General features: G+C 44.6%; 1 protein-coding gene and 1 non-coding gene across 3 annotated transcripts in view; both read left to right on the forward strand.

The window, feature by feature from the left end:
- The window catches only part of Kif13b (kinesin family member 13B), a 161,374-nt gene that overhangs the window by 100,199 nt on the left and 39,731 nt on the right, over positions 1–21,444 (forward strand). For both annotated transcript variants that reach the window (XM_021203304.2, XM_029541336.1), the window contains exons 19-30: positions 1,315–1,461; positions 2,606–2,755; positions 3,068–3,196; positions 7,982–8,152; positions 9,125–9,282; positions 11,265–11,397; positions 15,433–15,579; positions 16,149–16,178; positions 17,773–17,872; positions 18,047–18,173; positions 18,859–18,914; positions 21,005–21,126. In XM_021203304.2, the coding sequence (XP_021058963.1) occupies positions 1,315–1,461; positions 2,606–2,755; positions 3,068–3,196; positions 7,982–8,152; positions 9,125–9,282; positions 11,265–11,397; positions 15,433–15,579; positions 16,149–16,178; positions 17,773–17,872; positions 18,047–18,173; positions 18,859–18,914; positions 21,005–21,126 (1,470 nt within the window). The remainder of the gene's footprint in view (positions 1–1,314; positions 1,462–2,605; positions 2,756–3,067; positions 3,197–7,981; positions 8,153–9,124; positions 9,283–11,264; positions 11,398–15,432; positions 15,580–16,148; positions 16,179–17,772; positions 17,873–18,046; positions 18,174–18,858; positions 18,915–21,004; positions 21,127–21,444) is intronic.
- On the forward strand, positions 5,080–5,216 carry LOC115064581. Its single transcript, XR_003844419.1, has one exon. It is a non-coding gene; the product is annotated as a small nucleolar RNA SNORA36 family (small nucleolar RNA).

The raw sequence follows: 21,444 nt of genomic DNA on the forward strand, positions 1-21,444 counted from the left end.
ACTTCTAAGATCTGGGAGTATAGGTATGTGCTACCACTGCTTCTTGGATTTTTGAATTATAATTTATAATAGTTTAGGCTGGCCTTGAACTCCCCACATCCTCCTGCCTCAGCCTCCTGAGTGAAGTGTTATAAGTATTTCTACCCCACTGGAAACATCACTGGTCTAGAAAGAGTGCTGCAGTGGCACTAAGTATATATGCAGTGTTGTACTGGCTCTGCCTGATTGTCTGCCCTTTTAGTTGTTTAGACTAGGAAACTTAGGACGTGTTTTGCCCTCAAATGAGTGACTGGGGCACCCTAGATAATTTATTCCATGCGGCTACTCTTAAAAGTTTACCTTTTTTTTTTTTTAAGATTTATTTATTTTATGTATGTGAGTACATTGTAGCTGTACAGATGGTTGTGAACCTTCATGTGGTTGTTGGGAATTGAATTTTTAGGACCTCTGCTCGCTTAATCCCTGCTTGCTCTGGCCCAAAGATTTATTTATAATTATACATAAGTACACTGTAGCTGCCTTCAGAAGCACCAGAAGAGGGCGTCAGATCTCATTACAGATGGTTGTGAGCCACCATGTGGTTGCTGGGATTTGAACCCAGGACCTTTGGAAGAACAGTCAGTGCTCTTAACCTGCTGAGCCATCTCTACAGCCCCCTTTTTTTTTTTTTTTTTTTTTTTTTTAAGATTTCTTTTCTTATGTATTCAGGTTCTTTGTTTGTGTGTATGCCTGCAGACCAGAAAAAGTCATCAGCTTGTAAGCTGCCATGTGGTTGCTGGGAAGTGAACCTAGAACCTCTGGAAGAGCAGCCAGTGTGCTCTTAACCGCTGTGCCACTCTCTCCAACCCAGAGTTTACTTTCTTAGCATTAAGATTCTATTCATTTAAACAAACAAACAAACAAAGAAACATCATCAGTTTGGGGATGTTTGGGGCAGGATGGTTCATTGGGTAAAAGGTGCCTACCACTGAGCTTGACTATCTGAGTTTGATCCACATGTCGGAAGGAGAATGCCAGCCAGCTCCTGCAAGATGACCTCTGTCCTATGGTGTGTGCAAGCAAACACACGGGGGTCTGGGGGAATATATAGTAAAAAAAGACCTCACACTTTTGAAAAAGTTTGTTAGTTTGGAGTGATGATACATGCCTGTAATTCCATATTTTAGGAAATAGAGGCAGCAAAAAGAGAGGAAGAAGATCAGGAGATTGAGGCTAGCCTGGGCTACATGAGATCCTGTTTCAAAAGAAAGAAAAAGGACAACGTTTTATAACTATCTCAGCTAACTTTGCCTTGTTGACATCTCCTGTTTGCAGCGAGGCTCTCTCCTCAGTGAACCTGCCATCCAGGTGAGACGAAAGGGGAAAGGAAAGCAGATCTGGTCTTTGGAAAAGCTGGAAAACAGGCTTTTGGATATGAGAGACCTCTACCAGGAGTGGAAGGAGTGTGAAGAAGACAGCCCGGTAAGCAGCTGAGGAAACACTTTTCTGGTAGTCTGAGAAGGAGCCACACCTTCTGCCCAGCTCTGGGACACTGCATGCTTTCTCAAGATTGTTGTTATAGTTTTAAAGTAAAATTTCTGTTAATCCTTAAGTTCCTGAGCTAAGTAAGTAGTTTAATAGTTGGTCATGTGTGTGTGTGTGTGTGTGTGTGTTTTTTTTTTTTTTGTATCTTTTCTTCTCTTTGGATTCTAGCAGAATTTCCCCTTTCCATCTGTCAGAGAGTGCGTCTGTCTCAGGTTGCTCTGGGGTTCTCTCTGAGGTAGGGACAAGCCTTCTCAGCACACTGCAGTCTATGGGTTCACACTCATCAGTGCACCCTGGTGTTTGCACTGCTAGGAAGGTCTCTGAAGGCATTGTGATCCCAGAGTAAGTGACCAGCTCTGTCCTGGTGCTGCTCCTCTGCTGCCACGTTTCCTTGTTCCGATCAGCCATGTAGTTGTACGTGCTTAAAACAGAAATACAGCCCATGTAGTTTGTTGTTTTCCTCTACAAGTTTCTTTTGGGACAAGGTCTCTGTATAGCTCAGCTTGCTTTTGAACTCAGGCTCTTCCTTCCTCAGCCTCCTGGGTGAGATCATGGTGCAACACTACTATAGCCTGCTACATATACAAGTGTTTTCAATCCTGTTGGGCCTGTTTCCACTTGGAGTTGCTTTCTTTCTTAGCTTTTCCATCCATCCATCCATCCATCCATCCATCTATCTATCTATCTATCTATTTATTTATTTATAGATTATACTCAATAGAAATGGCTTTTTAATGGTTAGATAATATTTTTGCCTAAATTTCAAATTTTCTTCAGTATTCCTCCCCTTTGACTTAGTGCATTTAGCAACTAGGTAGGATCTTGTTGCCTAAAAGATCAGTGAAGAGGTTAGTGCTCTCAGCTGCTTCTTTTCAGTCCCTGAGGCAGGAGAATCTCTGTGAATTCAAGGCAGCTGTGGTTTGTATAGTGATTTCCAGATTAACTAAGGCCATGCAGTGAGACCCAGTCTCAAAAAAAAAAAAAAAAAAAAAAAAATCAGGATATAACGGTAAAAGTTGTTGGTCAGATGATTCTTTTTTCTTTCTCTTTTTTGAGTTTGTATGTTTGGAATCTCTTTTAGGTTATCCGATCCTACTTCAAGCGTGCTGACCCATTTTATGATGAGCAGGAAAATCATAGTCTCATCGGTGTGGCCAATGTCTTCCTGGAGACCCTGTTTTATGACGTGAAGTTACAGTATGCTGTGCCGATCATCAACCAGAAGGGAGAGGTTGGCTATCACTGCCTCAGTTGGCAGACAGCTCAGGGGATAGTGAGGAGTCCTGACAGGACACTTGTTAATACCTTTGTTTTTTAACCAATCCTAACTAGGGATAAGTATTTGTCTTATGGGCACCATGGATTTCCCCTGGGCTGTAAGGAGGACTTTCCTGTTTTACTCAGATTGCAAAGCAGCTGTTAGAAACTCACCCTTTAGTGCCTCACACATGGTTTACCCTCTGGCTTTATCAGGGAAGACACGTCCTGGCAGGCAGAAAGAACTCAACCCAGAATCCAGCATTTGCTTTGCTTCCTTCTTTAGGTGGCCGGCCGGCTGCATGTGGAGGTGATGCGACTCAGTGGGGCCATTGGGGAGAGGATTGCAGGAGGAGACGACCCTACAGAGGTCACCTCTGAAAAGGAAGCCCAGGAGAACAGGCTGGTCTGCATGGTAAGCCAAAGACCTCATTTGGAAGGAGCCCAGGTGGGACAGACCATCAGTGAGATTGTAGTTATACAATAAACTCATTTTCAGCAACTTATAAATGCCTGTCTTCAAAGAAGTCTTTTAGTGTTGAGTATCTTAGGGATTGTGTTTTGACATACTTCTGGAGAGACTCGCTGAGCACTTCCAGTACTTTCTCTGGGGGCTTGGACCAGTCACCTCTTTTCTCTGCCACTCACTGTAAGGCTGAGTAAGCTGCTCACCTGTCCTGCCCGTGTGAGTTTTCTATTACCCGAGCTCTCCAGTTCTGCCTCTCTATGGTCCTGTCCCTTAGCCATTTCATTTTCACCTGGCCCAGCTTCTCTGTACCTCTCTGGTTACATAGTGCCTTTGCATGTGTCATTCAAGCCAAACAGTTTCCAGCCCTTTCTGTCTGGTCTTCCTGTACATGTTGTTCATGGCAAACTGTGAGTGTTACATCGAAAACCTATGTCAGGTACCAGGGTAGAGATGAAAGTGCCAGGTTCCTGCTGTCTAGTAGCTAGAGATACGTGAGTATGAGCAGAAGCCTCTAGTGTATGATCCGTTGCGTGACACAGCAGGCGCCAGGTGTCCCTGTGTACAGAGAAGCTGTGAGTTCAGATGATAGGTGCTAGGGGGTTGAGGGACATTCTGGGAGAACGAGACTGTAAGAAAGAGTGTCAGGGAGCACCAGATTTACAGCGCTGTGGTGTTTCCTGGGTGAATAATACGGAGTGTCTCATGCTCTCTGGCACCTGCTCCCTCCTTCCTCTTTATGCTGCAGTCCTTGACTGAATCTGCAGATGCCCCCTAGTGGGCCAGTGCTGCTAGTGGTTCAGAATCCTGACAGGATTTGGTGACAAAATCAGCAAGAGTCTGTAGTATAAAGGATATGACTAAAAGATCTGTGAAGAAGTGAGCCTAGGTCAGCTCTTGGTTATAAACTCATCCTAGGTCAAGCTTTTTGCTCAGCAAGTATTCTACAATTGAGGTTGTCAAAAGGAGTAAGTTAGCACACAGCCATAGGAAGGGGGAAGCTGGTGCTGCTGAGAGCAGAGCTGCTTTCTGCAACCGTCTGCAGGAGGAGGAGGAGGCCTGTAGTGCTCTGAGACATGAGCAGTGGGAGGGGAAGGGGCAGCTCTTAACTCACTAACGGTCTCGCTCTTGCTCATTTGTGCTTGGCTTCACAACCTCCTTCTCGAGGTCATGTGCTTCTCATCAGAGGTTGAGATGGAAGTTTTTTGGCTCTTTGTGGCCATTTCTGAGATGACAGACAGTGATTACATCTCCAGGAGATTGGCTGTCACAGTGTAAAATATGCCTGGCAGTGGTGGCATACAGCCTTATCCCAGGATTTGGGAGGCAGAGGCTGGTGGATCTCAGAGCTTGAGGCCAGCCTGGTCTACAGAGTGAGTTTTAGGGCAGCCAGAGCTATGTCGAGCTATCCTATCTTTAAAAAGAGGAAGAATGGAAATTTGTCACTGAAAAAAAGTGTGTCTGAGATAACATGGCTATTTTTAAAATAGCAACATATGTTAAGATTGAATGGAAAATACGAAGCATGAAAGCAGTAAGGAAAGTGGTGCTTCCCTGTCCACCTGCTCCACAGTGTCCAGCCGCCCAGTGTGGCTCGGTCATGCACGGCACGCTGCCCCACCCCGACCCCTACCCCAGGAACAGCTTGATGCCACCCTCGAATCAGACTTCACCTGGAAGCAGCATGCGGCTTCAAAATATGAGTACTTAAAAAAGAAAGAGGGTCATCTGGGTGTGGTGATGCACGCCTTTGATCCCAGCAAGGGAGGCAGAAGCAGGTAGATCTCCATGATTTCTAGGGCAGCCAGGGCTACACAGAGAAACCCTATCTTCCCCAGAGTGTTGAGTTCAGTTCAGGGCACCTCCCCTGTTCTGTTAATTCAACTTTGGGACATTGAAACTGGCTGAGAAAAAAAAAAAGATTGAATAGAGAGTATTACTCTATTCATATACTTCCTAGCCTACACCCAGAGAGAGAGGGAGTGCTCATTTAAGTTGGACATACTTAGAGACCAAGCCTTAGCTGTAGGGGCTCATTGTGTAAAAGACAAGGGCAGATAAGACATCACATCAAGAGAAGTTCCTGTGGAAAGTCAAACGTGGGGACAGTTTCAGTCCCATGAGTGAGGGAGCTCATTGGCCGTACAGACATCTGCATTTGTTTTCCTGTGATGAAAGCGTATGCCCATATTCCTGTTTTCAGAAACATTGCATTAAAAACCCCAGGTGTCCCCAGTTTCCGCCAGTTCACTTTGGTTCTGCCATGTCGAGCTGCAAGTTGAGTGCTATCCTGATACCTTGTGGTGATTTCAATTTTTGTAGTAAAAATTAAAAAAAAAAAAACAATAACAAAAAACCAACCAAACCTAACCACCACCAACAAAAAGCTCAGCCTATCTGCTTGGTATGCTTTCCTCCTCGTTCCTGGTCTTTATTCCTGGCAGTCTTAACCCTCAGGAGCTCCTGGAGAGGGCAGGTCAGCACATCTGATCTTGCCTTTGGTATTCCAGCTCTAGACTGAGGTTCATTTCTGTAGGAGCTAACTGCTTTCAGATGGAATGCCGCTGCAAATCAACATGCCTGTTACGTCTGATCAGCAGCACCTGCCCCAGCCGACATTCGTCTCAGGGCTTTCAGTACTGAGGCCTTACCTCTGTAAGGGCAGACATAAATCTCTGCCTGGAAAAAGCTAAGCTTAAGCCTTAATTTACACCACACACAGACTAGTAAGTGACAAGGGTCCTTTTAGATCTGTGTAATGCCAGGACCTTGTGATCACCCTCACAGCACATTGCCTCATCTAAGGTGTATAATAGATATTTTATAAATATTAATTTTATTTTATAAGGTATATAATAATAAACATGTAGAGAGTCTGAAAATATTTCCTGGAAAGTGTACCCTAAAATACTAATGGTCAGTTTGATATGGAGAGAGAAAGTACAGCCTGTCAGAGCCTGGCTGCATGGGTGGTTCAAGCTTCTTGGTATAACAGGAAGAAATGACATAAAATGACAGTGATGTTCATTGTTGACCTGTTTTGTCTATGTTATACAGGAAATTTGCTTTCGTGATTTTTGTGTCCTCGGAGTCCCAAAATGCCACATTTATAGTTGAGGTTGTATAACTGTGAGAACATATACACCACACAGTCCAGTTTATTCTTACTAAATGTATTTACTAGATATGGAGTGACTCAGATGACATAGGAGAAGTGAGCAGCTGGAAAGTGTTAATTTATGACCAGCTCAGTTGTGTGAAACTCCTCCTGCTCAGACTAGATGGCCCAGATTAAAAGTGGATCTTTCTCCCTCAAAGATCCAGAAGAGAACTGAGTCTTCCCACTTCAAATGATTTATTAAGGGGGAAAAAAATGTCTTACAGGTGTATGTCTTACCCAGCCATTTTGGTTTTAGTTAGTTCCAGATGCAGTCAAGTTGGCAACAAGGAGTAGCCAGCACATATACCATTAGAATGTAGTATAACTAATAATTCTAGAATTTACTTCATAACTCTTGTGGTTTTAACACCATCACAAGCTATCACAGAAACTCCAAATTGAGATCCGTATGTTGCTGCCCAAAGTGTGAAGTGTGTTAGGCTGCTTTGAGATGGTGTGGGCAGCTGGAGGTATGGCTCAGTGGGTCTGAGCCTTTGCTGCTCTTCCAGAGCTCCTTGGTGCTGTGACCACCAGCTCCTTATACCAGCTCACAGCTTCTTGTAACTCCAGCTCCAAGGGGTTCAATGCTCTCTTCTGAGGGCATCTGCCCACACATCACATTCACTTATACAGACACACAAGGTGTGTGTGTGTGTGTGCGTAAGTGGGGCTGGAGAGATGGCTAAGAGTGGTTAAGAGTACTTGCTGTTCTTTAAAGGACTGGAGGTCAGTTCCTAGAACCCATGTCAGGCAGCTCGCGACTTCCTGTTACTCCATCAGGAGATCAGATACTTTCTTTTGGACTTCACAGGAACCTGCACTCACATGCATACACCCACACACAGTACACACATCCCTATAACTAAAATAATAGTCGTTTCAAGAAAGGACTCAGATGCAGACATTGTCTCTGGGGTCTGGGTCCCATTGCGCATGCGTTTGTGGCCGTAGTTTGTAATCAGAGACTCTAGGGTCCTCTCACCCAGAGCCTCCTTTGAGTGTTTGCTGGCATTCTCCAAGGAGAGGGTATCAGTGTAAGTGTCAGTGAAGAAAACAAACTCTCTGCTCTTCACTTCCTCTGTTCTCCCCTCCACATGCTCATAGGAGTTCCCAATAGGAGCCCAATAAAACCAAGGTGATAGATTGCAGCACACAGCATGTGCTGTTTCAGACCTGAGCTCCTCCCTCTGCTTACCTTAGGATAAAGTAAGGCCGTCCTCTCCTGAGGTTTGCTGCTTGCTTACTCAGACATGGCTTGGTGCTTTGCTCACTGTGCTGAATGCCTTTGTGCTCTCCTTAGGAAACGCTGGGTGATATTGGTTTCCAGAACCACCTTCTGCAGTAATGATGATGGGATCCTACATTCTGACAAACTAGGATTCAAATGCTCTTGTCAGCTTACCCAGACCCCACTCTGGTGTCTGACTGTTGTCACGCCTGTATCCAGGTCCTGGGCCCACACTGAATGAGACATGCCTCACATAGCTGAATGCTTATGACAGAGCCAGGGCAGGACCTGAGTTAAGTACTCCTTGAGGCCTGCTGGTCGAGACATGAACCTTCTTTCCTTTCAGGTTAAAATACTCCAAGCCACAGGGTTGCCACAGCATCTGTGCCACTTTGTCTTCTGCAAATATGACTTCTGGGATCAGCAGGAGCCAGTGACCGTTGCCCCTGAAGTGGATACATCTTCGTCTCCTACCAGCAAGCAGCCACAGTGTATGGTTGTGTTCGATCATTGCAGTGTGAGTTCTCTTCAGTCTGCCTTGGTGTTCAAGTTATTCATGTAAACCCAGCTAAAGAGTGAGTGCTGCAACTTGGCTGGCCGCGCTAGTGTTCCTGTTGCGGTGTTTTCTCATCGCGGACCAGAGTGTTAGTTTATCCAGCGTGTCCACACTTCTGTTCAATGAAAAACAAGCTTGTGTACATGTATGTGTGAGCACTCTTCTCCAGAGGGAGTCTGTTTTATAAAAAGGTTAAAAAACGAATGTTTTAGTGAAAAGGAAGGTAGTAACAAGACTAGAGACCACCCTGCTGGGCACCCCATGCTCTGTCATGTTGGTTGGTTACTCTTGGCTGGTCCTGACCTGTTATTATTAATGATAATTTTTTTTGCGGGCTGAATAAACTAAAAGTGACTATCACTTTGCTTTTGGCTGGATACTATCAGAGCTTGGACTAGCTTTTGCTATTTTTGACCCACAACAAAAATGAAAACAGGCTCCCAAACATTGCTAACAAAACAAAATAATTTGCTATTTTTATAGATGAGTCTTTCAAAGTTAGAAGCTTTAAAGTTCAAAGTAATAGCTATATTTGTGTATTTTTTTTATTTTAAAAGCTTGATTTTTTTTTTTTTTTTTTTTTTTGGGAATCATGTGTTTCTTTCTGTGTGTGTTGTGCACGTGAGTCCAGGTGCCCACAGAAGCAAGTGGCATAATCTCCTGGGTCTGGAGTCAGATAGGCGGTTGGGAGTCACCTCAAGTGGGTCCTCTGGAAGAGCAGTGCTCAGTCTTAAGCTTGGAGCCATCTCTCCAGTCCCTTTCAGGGGGTAGTCTGTGTTCACATCGCTGTTAAATGACCATCTGTTCTCTGAGGAAAGTATGCCACTGTTTCTGTGTTTCCTTCCTGGTATCATTAAGGATGTGACACCTGGTTTAAGTGGTCGAAAGACCAAGCAAGTGTGTGCTGCTCTGTAATGAGCTGTTGTGTTTCAGGAGTTCAGTGTTAACATCACAGAAGACTTCATTGAATACCTCTCAGAAGGGGCCCTAGCCATTGAAGTATATGGACATAAAATGAATGATCCCCGGAAAAACCCAGCCCTGTGGGATTTGGGGATTATCCAAGCAAAAACAAGGAGTCTTCGGGACAGGTGAATCTTTTAAAATTAATGATCTAAATCATTAATTAATTTTTAATGTATCAATGCTCTGTCTGCATGTACACCTGCATGCCAGAAGAGGGCATCAGATCCTTTTACAGATGGTCTTGAGCCACCATGGGGTTTCTGGGAATTGGATGCAGGACCTATGGAAGAGCAGCCAGTGCTCTTAACCGCTGAGGCATTTCACCAGCCCCGACAGGTGAATTTTTGATATCCACTGGATTCCCATTTCTAGCTTTAAAAATACTGCTGGAGATGACCATCATTTATTTTTAAATTATTTTGCTTTCCCTTGTGTATGTGTCATATATATATGTGTGCATACATATTTTCATGAGTGGGGGTGTGGGTGTGCACTAGTGCCTGTAGGAGTCAAGATTGACATGGAATGTTTTCCTCAAACTCTTCACCTTATTTATTGAGGCACAAGGCCCCTCATTCAAACTCAGAGCTCACTTAGTAGGTCTAATCTGGTTAGCCAGCTTGCTCTGGGAATCCCATGTCTGCATGCTTAGAGCTGTACTTATAAGCAGGCATTGATCCATCCAGCAGTTATGTGTGTTCTAGACTCTATTGGGTCCTCGTGCTTGTGCAGCAAGCACTTTAACTATTGAATCATGACCATTACCTTTTCCCAAGCATCACCACTCTAGGGCTGTAGTCTACCAGTAAAATTTCCTTAGAGCACCAACCTTATAGAACAGTGGAAAAAAGTGTGTGGGCATTTGAGAACCAACAGTGAAATGAAGTTCAGGAGGAAGGCCATTTACCATAGTGACTTTTGTCTGATAAGCCAGCCATGGAGAGAAGGATGGCAGTCTGCGGTAGCATTCATGTTGACACTGTCTGTAGTTCCCAGGAGTTTGTTGTTGGTCACTTGTTTGATTTTGTGCTGCTGATGTTTGAACCCAGGGCCTCTCGAATACTAGACAAGTGCTGCACAGTTCTGCATCCCTATCCCTTTCCAGTTTTGAGTGCCATCAGTCATGGGAGAAGGTAGCTCATTTGATGGCATAAGCAATTTCAAAGGGAATGACTCAAAGAGGCGATGTTTTTTCTGCCATCTAATTATAGATGAGAACCAGATTTTCTTTTTTAGCAAATCCTAAATTAGAAGGTGAGATTTTTTCCCTTAATTTTCTTATTAATTGACCTGAGAGCACAAGTCATGGATGACACCTTCCTATGTGAAGAACGTCCTGTATTTGGCATCTGAGTTCTGACTAGGGTATTTCAATCATTGTATAACCATTTCAAATGTATTTGTCATGAGACTCAGTACGATTACAAGCGCGCGCGTGTCTCTCTCTCTCTCTCTCTCTCTCTCTCTCTCTCTCTCTCTCTCTCTCTCTCTCTGTGTGTGTGCGCGCACATGCATGCATGTTTATGTGGGTTTGAACTCTGAGCTATTGTCCTAATCTCACATTGTAATTTTCTAAACAAAATAAAAGTGCAAGTGAGATGTAGCTCAGTGGTAGAGCATTTGCTTAGCACATGAAGGCCACCTGAATTTAGTCCTCAAAACTGAAAACAAAGGAAAAACAAAGGAACATGCTGGGTTGATGCTGTCAGTTTGTCTTTCAGTTCACATTATTTGCCATTATGTGCTGTACATTTCTTTCTGATCTATAGATCATTTCACTGGGCTTCTTTGTTTCCAGTCATTCTTACTGTTAAGAATGGAAGGTCCTACGTTGTCTGTATTGCAGTAGAGAGGCATGGATGGGGGTTTGGAGGTAACTCAGTCGGCAGGGAGCTTACCTAGCATGCATGAAGCCCTGGCTTTGGTTCACAGTACTGCATAAATTGAGTATGTTGGCATACACTTGGAATCTCAGAAGTATGAGGCAGGAATATTGAAAGTTAAAGGGTACCTTTGACTATATAGTGAGCTTGAGCACAACCTGCTATATATGAAATTCCGCCTAAAAAAGAAGTGTAATTTCTTAACAACTGCATATATTTCCTAGGTGGAGTGAAGTCACCAGAAAGTTGGAATTCTGGGTTCAGATCTTGGAACAGAATGAGAATGGTGATTACTGTCCGGTGGAAGTAATTGCTGCAAAAGATGTCCCCACAGGAGGGATCTTCCAGCTCCGACAGGTACCAGGATTGTGACGTCATAGTAAATTCTTCGACACTTGATGGCTTATAATGGATTCTTTTGAACAGAACTTTTAATAATAATGATGATGGTCAAGCTCATTTCTCTGAAATAGTTAAATGTGTTGACATTTGTTTATCTCTTGTGTGTGTTTGTGGATAGGTGAATGCCACTGTGCGTGTGTAGAAGTCAGAGGACAACTTGTGAGACTTGGTTTTCTCTTTTCCTTCAACATATAGTCCTGGGGTTTGAAATCAGGGTGTTAGGTGATGGTGGAAATGTCCTTTATGTAGCCATCTATCTCCCTGACCCCTTTCTAGGTTTTCATTTTCAATCCCATTTTTTATATAAAAATATTCTCTTATGTCATGGGCATTTTCTTCTATTGTCAAAAATCTCTACTTAATGATGTTTTAAAAGTAGTTTCTAAAAGGGTTAAAAATAAGCCTTTTGAAAAATATTATTATTTTGTATGTATATGTCTATATATGTGGGAGTTTGTATGCCACAGGACACAGTGCAGGTTAGAGGACAACTTGGAAAAGTGAGTTCTCTCTGCTGATTGGGCCTTGAGAGTTGAACTAGGGTCATCAGGCTTGAAGCAAGCACCTTTACTGGCTGAGCCTTCTTGTTGGGTTGAAAACGAAAAGTTTTCAAGGAAAACTTAGAATTGAAGAGTGGGACTTAAGGCAGACATACCAGGCAGCTTCATGTGCTCATGAACATGAGTTCAAAGCTGTAGAGAGAGAGAACACTGAATATGCAGGGGAGGACTGTCAGCTCACTGCTGGCCCTCCAGGGGCCTAGCAGTGTACTTGTGAGCTCCTTCACCTGGAACACAGAGAAGGGGTTAGCACCAGTGTTGTGGGTTTGCATGAGAATTAGGAGAGTGTTGTATAAAAAGCCCTGTGCTTGACACATGACAGGAGTGTGTGTGGCTGAGTCCAGGCAGCATAGACTATGGACCCTTCAGTGATCACCCAGGTGAGTGGCCATCTGTCAGTCTGTGCTGCTGACCAACAGTGACAAGGAAGGTCTCCATATGTAATTAATCTGTTCAGTCTTGACTGTGAGGGTTTTCTGTGTATGCTCACATACCCTCCTCTTGCTGATCCTTCCTTTTCCCGACCGTCTTCTCTTCTGCTTTCATGTCACATATCACAGACAGTGGAAAACCTCATAGTAGTTGATACACATAATTGGAAGTATTCTTTTTACGACACTATGCCTCATTTCAAAACTCTAGTAGGCTGTTCTCTAGAGTTTTCATATTTTAAGACATAACACTAGGGGGCTGGAGAGATGGCTCAGTGATTAAGAATTCTTTCTTCTCTGCCAGCTCTCAAGTTTGGTTCCCAGCGCCCAGGTCACATGGCTCCCAATCACCAGTAGCTCCATCCCTAGGCTGTCTGTGGGCCCCACGTCATGACATCTGTTCACAAAGGCACACACACACACACACACACACACACACAAATAATAAATCTTTAAAAACCCATATTGTTAGTATTGCTTTAGAAAAGAATGTTAAAAGCATTCAGAGAAAAACATGAGGAACAGCTGAAGGAAAGAGTGTCTGCTTAAATATTTAAATTTCAGATTAATGTAAAGGTGGAAGCAGATGAGTTTCCTCTGATGCATTCATCCACAGGCGAGAGACGTAGAGCAGAAGAGAAGGATCCTCGGCCACAGTATTATGCAGAGGCATGGCACTGTGGGGACACACAGACGAATTCCTGACAGAGGGTGAAGATCTTTCCCTAGGCATCTTCCTTGGCTGCTTTAGGAAGTTATCTTAGGAAGCCAGGCTAGGTGACTTTTCTGCAGCTTACTGTCAGCTGGATGTTTCGGTGTCAGTCAGACCTTGACTGAGAATGTCCAGAGATGCCAGGAATGCTTCAGCGAGGATGAGCATCCTCACCTCAGTGCTAAGAAAGACACTCGAGCTCTCTCAGGTGACAGTGTAAGGACTAGAGGTGGGGCTCTGCTTGATCGAAGGCCCCCATAGGAGGGAAGTGAGAGGATAGAGGCTGTCACAGAAGCTTGAGCAGCGTATTGGGCTCACCTGAATTTGACGTTTAAAATTGGGCCACACTGTTCTTGAATGGGACAGTGGCAGGGTAAGGGATGTTTGTAACCATGGCGAGATGCTGCAGGAACAGACAGGGGACCACAATAGCTGGAACGGGATTCAGAGTCGTGGCTGAGAGAATGTTCCAAAGTGTTCTCTGAGACATTAAGCCTTCCTCTGTCTTCCATGTTATGTTTCAAATATTCAGGATAGGCTAAAGAGACAGAAGGCAGCTACTTGAAATGATGAAGTGGCCTTAGACTTACTAAAGTGGGTAATGGTGCTTGCCACATAAGCCTGAAGACCCAAGTTCAGTCTCTGGGACCCTAGTGAAGATGGAAGGTGAGAAGTGACTGTAAAGTTGTCGTCTGATGTGCAGTGTGGACCATGGCATGTTCGCCCCTATATGCACACACATAAGGGTAATAATAATAACAATGAAATAAAACATGTTTACTGAGTGACTTTTCCCATAAAATATCAGATGCAAACTCCTCGGAAATGTTCAGATCAGTGACTGTCCATCAGATGTTGTTAGTCGGGCCTGTGGTTGCCTGAGTAGATGCTCCTGGCTATGCAAAACTCTTGGGAGCTTAAATTCTGGATGAGAGGAAAAGTAATTGACTTAAAATTGGATGTTCAAGTTCTGTTGCTTAGATGTTCTTCTCTGTTCCTACCATATGTAGTGACTTGGGGATACCAGGAACTCTTCCCAATGTCTGCCTAAGTGTGCGGAGTCACAGGACACACCCAAGCAGGATCAGTCCTGATCACATTTGCAGCTTAATTTCTTTAATTCTGTGAAAGGGGCAATGTATACAGGTCAATTCTTATCTATTTTACTATTTATTTATTTATTTCTTGTTTCAGGACAGGGTTTCTCTTTGTATCCCTGGCTGACCTGAACTTGCTCTGTAGAACAGGCTGGCCTAGAATGCACAGAAAATTGCCCGTCTCTGTCTCCCTAGGGCTAGGATTAAAGGCGTGCATCACCATTGCCTGGCAGTTCTTACCTTTTAAACAAGACTGAATCCCAACTTTGGTACCCTGTGCTTTAATGTATATAGGCTGCAAGTGTTTTTCTGCACCATTTGCTTAGTGACAGGTACAGGACATTACACTTTAAACAGTTGTCCACATTCGATATAGATCTACTACCTTGTTCTTCGCGGCACTTGAGAGTACTTATCCGTGTATTTGATTGTTGAATTGCTGGGGCAAAGGTTGCTATCAGTTTGAAGTCACCTAGCCCTTGTCCAAGCTTGGCCAGTTTAAATCCCTGTCCCACAGGATTGACACTATTTGTTCCATAACCATGATCTCTGTTGGAAGCGCCTTCTCACTTAGTAGGCTGAAATAAAAGCTCTCACAGTTACTTTGTCTGGAAGTTGGCCTTTTCCAGTCTAGGTTAGGTAGCCCCAGAACTCTGTGCAGCCCAGGATAACCTCAAACGTGGAGATCGCCCTGCCCATTTCTGGAGTACTAAACTTACAGTGCGAACCACTACACCTGGCTCAATTGAACATTTGTTATTAGACACTGTTTGCATTTCCTTTGCTTGTAAGTTTTCATTTACCTGGTGTTCTGTTGCATACCAGCGCCAGAATTTTCCAGGCTGAGCCAGGAGGATCGCCTTGAATTCAAAATTAGGCCAGCATAGCAAAGCTACATAGCAAGCCCCTATCATTCATTAAAATAATTTTCTTTTAGTTTCTTATTATTTAGGAATTATAGAAAAATGTGCTCATTTTGTTTTCTGTCTGTTTGATAGAAAATTCATTTTCCTGACTAGGTTAGAATTTATGCTTTAGTACTTAACAGTTATGAGATAGATGAATGTCTCTAAAGCTAATTGTATTCTTCTATATCAGCCTGTAGGGGTCTCTCTAAACCAGAGTTTTGAAACTCATGAAGCTGATTTTGTGTGTGTTTGTGTATATGTTCCCAAATCTCTGTGCTGCAGGGGCAGTCTCGGCGAGTTCAAGTTGAAGTGAAGTCTGTGCAGGAGTCAGGAACTTTACCACTGATGGAAGAGTGCATATTGTCAGTTGGCATTGGGTGTGTGAAAGTTAGACCACTCAGGTGCCCTAAGATCCACGAGAATGTCCATGTAAGTTTCTGGGCATGCTCTGTGCTTTTTGAAAGGCAACAGCAGAGCAGAATCATTTGAGACTGCCACCCCTGCCCCACCATTGGTGTCTCCTTCAGTGCACTGTCTTGACAAGAGCCCCTGTACTAGGTTGTTACTCAGCTTTGTCCTGGTGTGTGGTGAAATGAGAGTTAAAACCTCTCAGCCTGGCAAACCACCAAGCCTAGCAGTGATTAACTTCCTCCCATGGCCCACCCCTCTAAAGAACCCCCCACTGGCTGGTAAAGGCTCTTTGCCAGCAGGTGTTTGATTTCCCCAGGAGTAGGGGGTGGTAAACCCAGCAGGGAGAGCATTGTACTGAGTCTGAAAAGGTCAGGGGAGCCTCTTCACTCCCCCCTAGAAGCTCCTAGTCTTGCCGCTTGGCTTTCCCGACATGGGATGGCTGGTAAGGCTGAGTGGGAGGCCAAGGTGTGATGTATCAATTAGACAAGAAGACTGGGAACTGGGGGAGAAGATTGTGGTTGTGGTTGGAGGCCTGATGTGGGGTAAACAATTGTTTTGGTTTTACATAATACACTGTTTTCTTTTAGGAGGAAGAGGAGGACATGGACAGCTACCAGGTAATTGAGCACCTGTTGGCCTCATCAAATCAGCTTGATTCAAGTACTTAATTACACAGGCCAGGATCTTTCTGCACTGCTACTTCATAATTAAACAATTCTGCTTTTCTCAAAAAGTCAAACAAAGTATGGAATGCTGTGTATTGTAGGGGTTCATGGGCTAGGATTAGGACACCCTGTGACAAAATCCTTTCCTAATCAGGGACACTGCATTGGCCTGTTTACAAAGCCACCTCCAGCTACCTTGCTTGGGCTCCCCTTGAGCTGAGTCACCCATGGGCTTAGGGAATATGTGGGTGTGTGTGCACATGTGTGCATGCACATCTATTTCTCCATCCTACATGTGTGAGACCAGGTCACCCTGAATGCCCCCTTCCTTGAGCTGTCCATTAGTTTTGGAGGTTTTGTTACCCCTGTCGTTTCTTTTCCTAATGTGCCAGATTTTGTTTATGTCTGTGAAGTTGCCTCTTGTTGTCATCATTTAGAACTGCCCAGGCTCTTTGGAGCCTGATTATGTCATCTGCTGTAGTCACTCTCCTGGCTTTGCATCATCCTAATTTGATAGAAATGTCTGCCTTCCTATAAGTCACTGATTAAAAGACAAAAAGGCAAGAGAAAACCCTCACCATATCAGCTGGGTTGAACTCAGAGTATGAACTCAGAGAATGGACATTATCCCATTTATCACTGCTTTCTGGGTGTGGTATTTGAGGCCCCTGTGACTGCACTTAGAGGAGATACACAGCACGTGTCTCCATCTTGTCCACAGGAATGTCATAGGCTATTTGGTTAAGTGCGCTGTTGAAATCCAGACCCTTGACATCTGCAGCATTCCTCTGAACCACCAGCCCCTAACCATGTTACTAAAGGAAGTGAGGTCAGGCTGGCGTGCCGGCAGGTGCTGACTGGTGGGGTTCAGTCTGTCAGTAACCACCCCTGTTGTCTCACCCACTGCTACCTCCCAAGTATGCCCAAGGAGTAGAAGCATGTGCTGTTGGAGGTGGCTAGACACTTGAAAGCTTCTTTCTGGTAGTTCTGAGGAGTAAACGTTTGAAGCTTGTTAAGTACAGTTTGTGTTTCTTGTCCAGCCAGGCAACCTCATAGAAGATGTTGTTTCTCATGGGTGGAGTTAAGCAAGTACCAAGAGAACCAATTCCTAAAGGCCTGTCCACTCTAGAGTCGACTAATGCTTCCTGCCCTGGGAGTGGTGATCTGAATTGTAGGTAGTCACTTGTTGGCCCTTCGTGCTGGGCTGGCCCAGAGCTCAGGTGGTAGACTGCTCGCCTTGCATTCAGTTTTCATGTCCCAGTTATTCTGGGCGTGGTGACAGAAGTCTGTGATCATCCAGCACTCTTAGGTGGGAACAGAGACTCGTCAGGTTGAAGGTCATCTTTAGCTCCATAGTGAATGAGTTCCAGGCCAGTCTAGGTTTTATGAGACATTGTCTTTGAAAAAGAAAAGAAGGAAAAAAAGATAGTTGTTGCATGCTGCTTATGTCTTGGAGTTAGGAGAGTAAGGTTAATTTGGGGAGTGTCTAGTTTAAGCATGTTGCCTGGATATTGCATTGAGTGTGGCTTCTTCTATTTTCTTTCAGGATAGGGATTTAGAGCGGCTTCGTAGAAAATGGCTCAATGCTTTAACCAAACGTCAAGAATACTTGGATCAACAACTGCAGAAGCTTGTCAGTAAACATGGTAGGAAGAAAAGTTGGACATCTCCCTCCCTCCCTCCCTCCCTCCTTTCCTCCCTCCCTCCCTCTGCTGCATGCACATATACTCACACAGTACTCCCTGCCCTGCACTAAATCTGTCTAAATGTGGTAACAGCAAGCAGAATCGCTAGACCTAACCCTAACTCTGCTCTTCTAGACAAAACTGAGGACGATGCTGACCGAGAGGCACAGCTCCTGGAGATGCGGCTGACTCTCACAGAGGAAAGAAATGCAGTGATGGTGCCCTCTGCTGGGAGTGGCATTCCAGGGGCCCCAGCAGAATGGTAAGGTCCTACTGTGTGTCTTCTGAAAGCCGCAGGGATGACTAGGCACCGTGCTTCCCACTTGTATTTTGCAGTGCTGTAGTTAATGAATGAATTGTTCATAATGAGAACAGAGATATTGAAAGACTGTTAAATTATTTTCATGAGTTGGATATGACTATGGCTTGAAACTGTTTTATTAAATAATATTGTTATTGGCCAAGGTAATTAGGATTTCTGAGAACTTAAATCAATATTTAGTACCACTGCACTTAGCATTAAAAAAATAGTTAATATGTTAATTACTTGGATCATTTGTTCCCTTAAAAGAATGTTAGGTCATTATGCAGTTAGAAAACTGCATCTCAACCAGTTTTTGGTTTTGGTGCTTAAGCTGTGCTGTCAGCAAATGTTCTCTGACACTTGACTGGAAGTAAAGATAGCAAAGCCAGTTAAGCCACAAGGATCCTTTAAGTATGTCATTTGTCAAGAAAGCAAGCTTTAGACGGGCTGCTGGTGAACTGGTGAGTCTGTAAGAGTGAGCTCCCATGCCCCAGCACCGGATGGCTCCTGCAGTCAGTCACAAGCCTCGTCACACCGTCTTAGAGGGACATCATTGCTCAGGCCACTGTCCCCAAGGGTACATGTGATCCTGAGGGACTGCTGTGTCTCAGATACTGTACATAACCTGTCCTTCATGTTTTAGGACCCCAGTGCCTGGGATGGAGACCCATATTCCTGTTATATTTCTTGACTTAAATGGTAAGTTAGAGGTGGCTTCCAGATGCTTACCTTGACAAAGCAGTGACAGGGTAATCCTTTATACATCTAGCCAATCATGTTTCAGGGTGTAGTCACCCTGATATAGGCTCAGTGCTGTGTGCGGGGTGTTCTGATGCTGGACAAGGGCTGTAAATCTCAATATCTTGCTGTGGTGTGCAACCCCACCTTTTCTCCCATTTCTGTCCATCTCTTTCCATCCTTCGGCCCTTATGCATGCTAGACAAGTGCAGCCAATGAGCTGCAGCCTAGCTCAGCAGCTCTGGCTGTGGTGCAGCTCTGGCTGTGGTGCAGCTCTGGCTGTGGTGCTCACATCTCCTTGTGGCAGTCCTGCTTCTCTGAGGGTGCTTTATTTCCCTACCAACTTAGGATGTTTTTCCACACTGATATATGTTCGACTTAAGTGCTCTGAAGAAAATGTCCATCTGGAAAGGACCAACAACTAGGGATACTGTTTTCTTAGCATTATTTAATGACTTTCTTAGCCTTTTGGTGAGTTCCTGTGAACTTAACCTTACTTGCTTATTTTTCTTTTTACATAACTGTTGTTTCCCCCCAACCCCCGCACATCCATTCTACCAATCTCTGTCTATAGGAGGGAAAATAGAAAATGCAAAGGTAGGTTAGGGAGCTAAAAATAAGAAGTCAGCAGTTAAGCTCCACGAAACACCTGCAGAAGTGTGTATTACCACAAGCGTCCCTAAATAGAGAAGCCTGGGTGTCCTCAGTGGTTCCCTTCACTGAGTGGAAGTGTGTTAGGATGTCTGAGGGGCCCAGCATCTTGTGCCCCTGAGGGCTCACATGTGCACAGGTTAGAGAGGCACGGGGCACCCACGCTGGCTGTCCATCCTGGGAGGTGAGAGTTGTTCCAGAACTGTCACAGGGCTCTGTCTACCTTGTGCTCTTGAGCCTTGGAGGCTGAGACGCTCTGGCCTGACCTCGTGCTGGGCTTCCTGGGCAGCTGAAAGGCAGGCCTCCAAGGGATTGGGGAAGATTGAAGTTCAGAAAGATTTCTTAGTTGTGCCTTTGTTTTGTCCTCAGTTGGAATGTTTTTGTAAGCATAGGAAGTCCTGGATGTTGCCGTGACATTTTCATATATACTTACATCATGCTTTCCTTCTCTGCACCCTCTCACCTCTCCTGTCTCTGCTGTACCCTTTTCATGAGTCCCTCTCTTCAGCCAAGTCATTCTCCCGTATTCATGTCATGTAGGTAGGCAGGCAGAAGAATAGACAGATCTAGATTTGCAAACGAGAAAGAATGTGGCATTTGTGTGTTTCTCCCCCACTACTGTCTTTTTCTCCTCTTCCTCCCTCCCATTAGACAATTCCTGCCCCTCGCCCATGGTTTTTCCCTGTTACCTTTATACTGTTACAGGGTCTGTGTCTTGTTGTGTTTGGCTTATTTCACTTAACACGATGATCTCTTGATCTACTCATTTTCTAGGAAATGACAGGAAGTCATGCATCTTTATGGCTGAATAAAGTCCATTGTGTAGATATACCACATTAGCTGGGAATTGGCAGAGCTTTGTTCAGCATGCCACACTAGTGGTCTGCACAAGCATACCTCTTTTGCTTTGTAGGCACAAGCCTAAGGGAGATGGGCACTGGAAAGTCAGGCTTGGGGCCGAGCGACCACAGGGCCCTGTGCAGTTGCCAGGTCCATTAGCCAGTCTGCACTTTGTTAGGCTTAACTGTGAGGAATTGCTCTCGCTTTCTTCTTGTTTCTTAAGTGCACTAAAGGGTGGGGTAGATTGGGCTGTGATCCCATCATTACCATTTATGAGCAGACTTCTCATAACCTCTTAGGTATCTTGGCTTCGTTTGCCTTCCATGTAAAATATGACACACAGGGAGCAGCTTGGGTAATTTCTTGAAGCACTTTCTGGCTTTTGGATCTGTGAACTATTAAATGGTTATTATCAGTGTCATGCGAGATTGCAGGGCAGAAAGAAAGTGAAGTTTGAAGCAGAAGAATTTTAATACTAAGCGTGTTGGTTCAGCCAGCGGAGCTGGGAGGAGGGGTGTCCTTGAAAGCAGTCTGGTGTTAAGTGAAAGCTATACTTTCAGCGGATGATTTCAGCTCTCAGGATAATCTTGATGACCCAGAAGCAGGATGGGATGCCACCCTGACTGGGGAAGAGGAGGAGGAGTTCTTTGAGCTGCAGATTGTGAAACAACATGATGGAGAGGTAAGTCAGCACAGCCCTGGAGAGCAGACAAGGAGCTCAGATGTCAGCAGTGAGTGGCCTCCACAGTGTAAGGGAAAACTCTATCAGTACTTGGAGGGAATTTTGACCCCCACACCCAGTTCCCTCTACCGGTGAGGGACCCATGTCAGTGTGGACAGCATCCACTGGTATGGCTGTGCCCTGTTCCAACCCTAAGTGCAAGAGAGGTGGCTGTGGATTCCTCTGAAGTACATAGCGCTGCAGGCTGGAAGGATGCTGACTTTGGTATTTGCTCTGCAGTTCCTTCATAAGAATGTCTTTATTACAGGGCCTCACTGT

This window comes from Mus pahari, chromosome 8 (assembly GCF_900095145.1).
Source record: "Mus pahari chromosome 8, PAHARI_EIJ_v1.1, whole genome shotgun sequence".
NCBI lineage: Eukaryota > Metazoa > Chordata > Mammalia > Rodentia > Muridae > Mus > Mus pahari.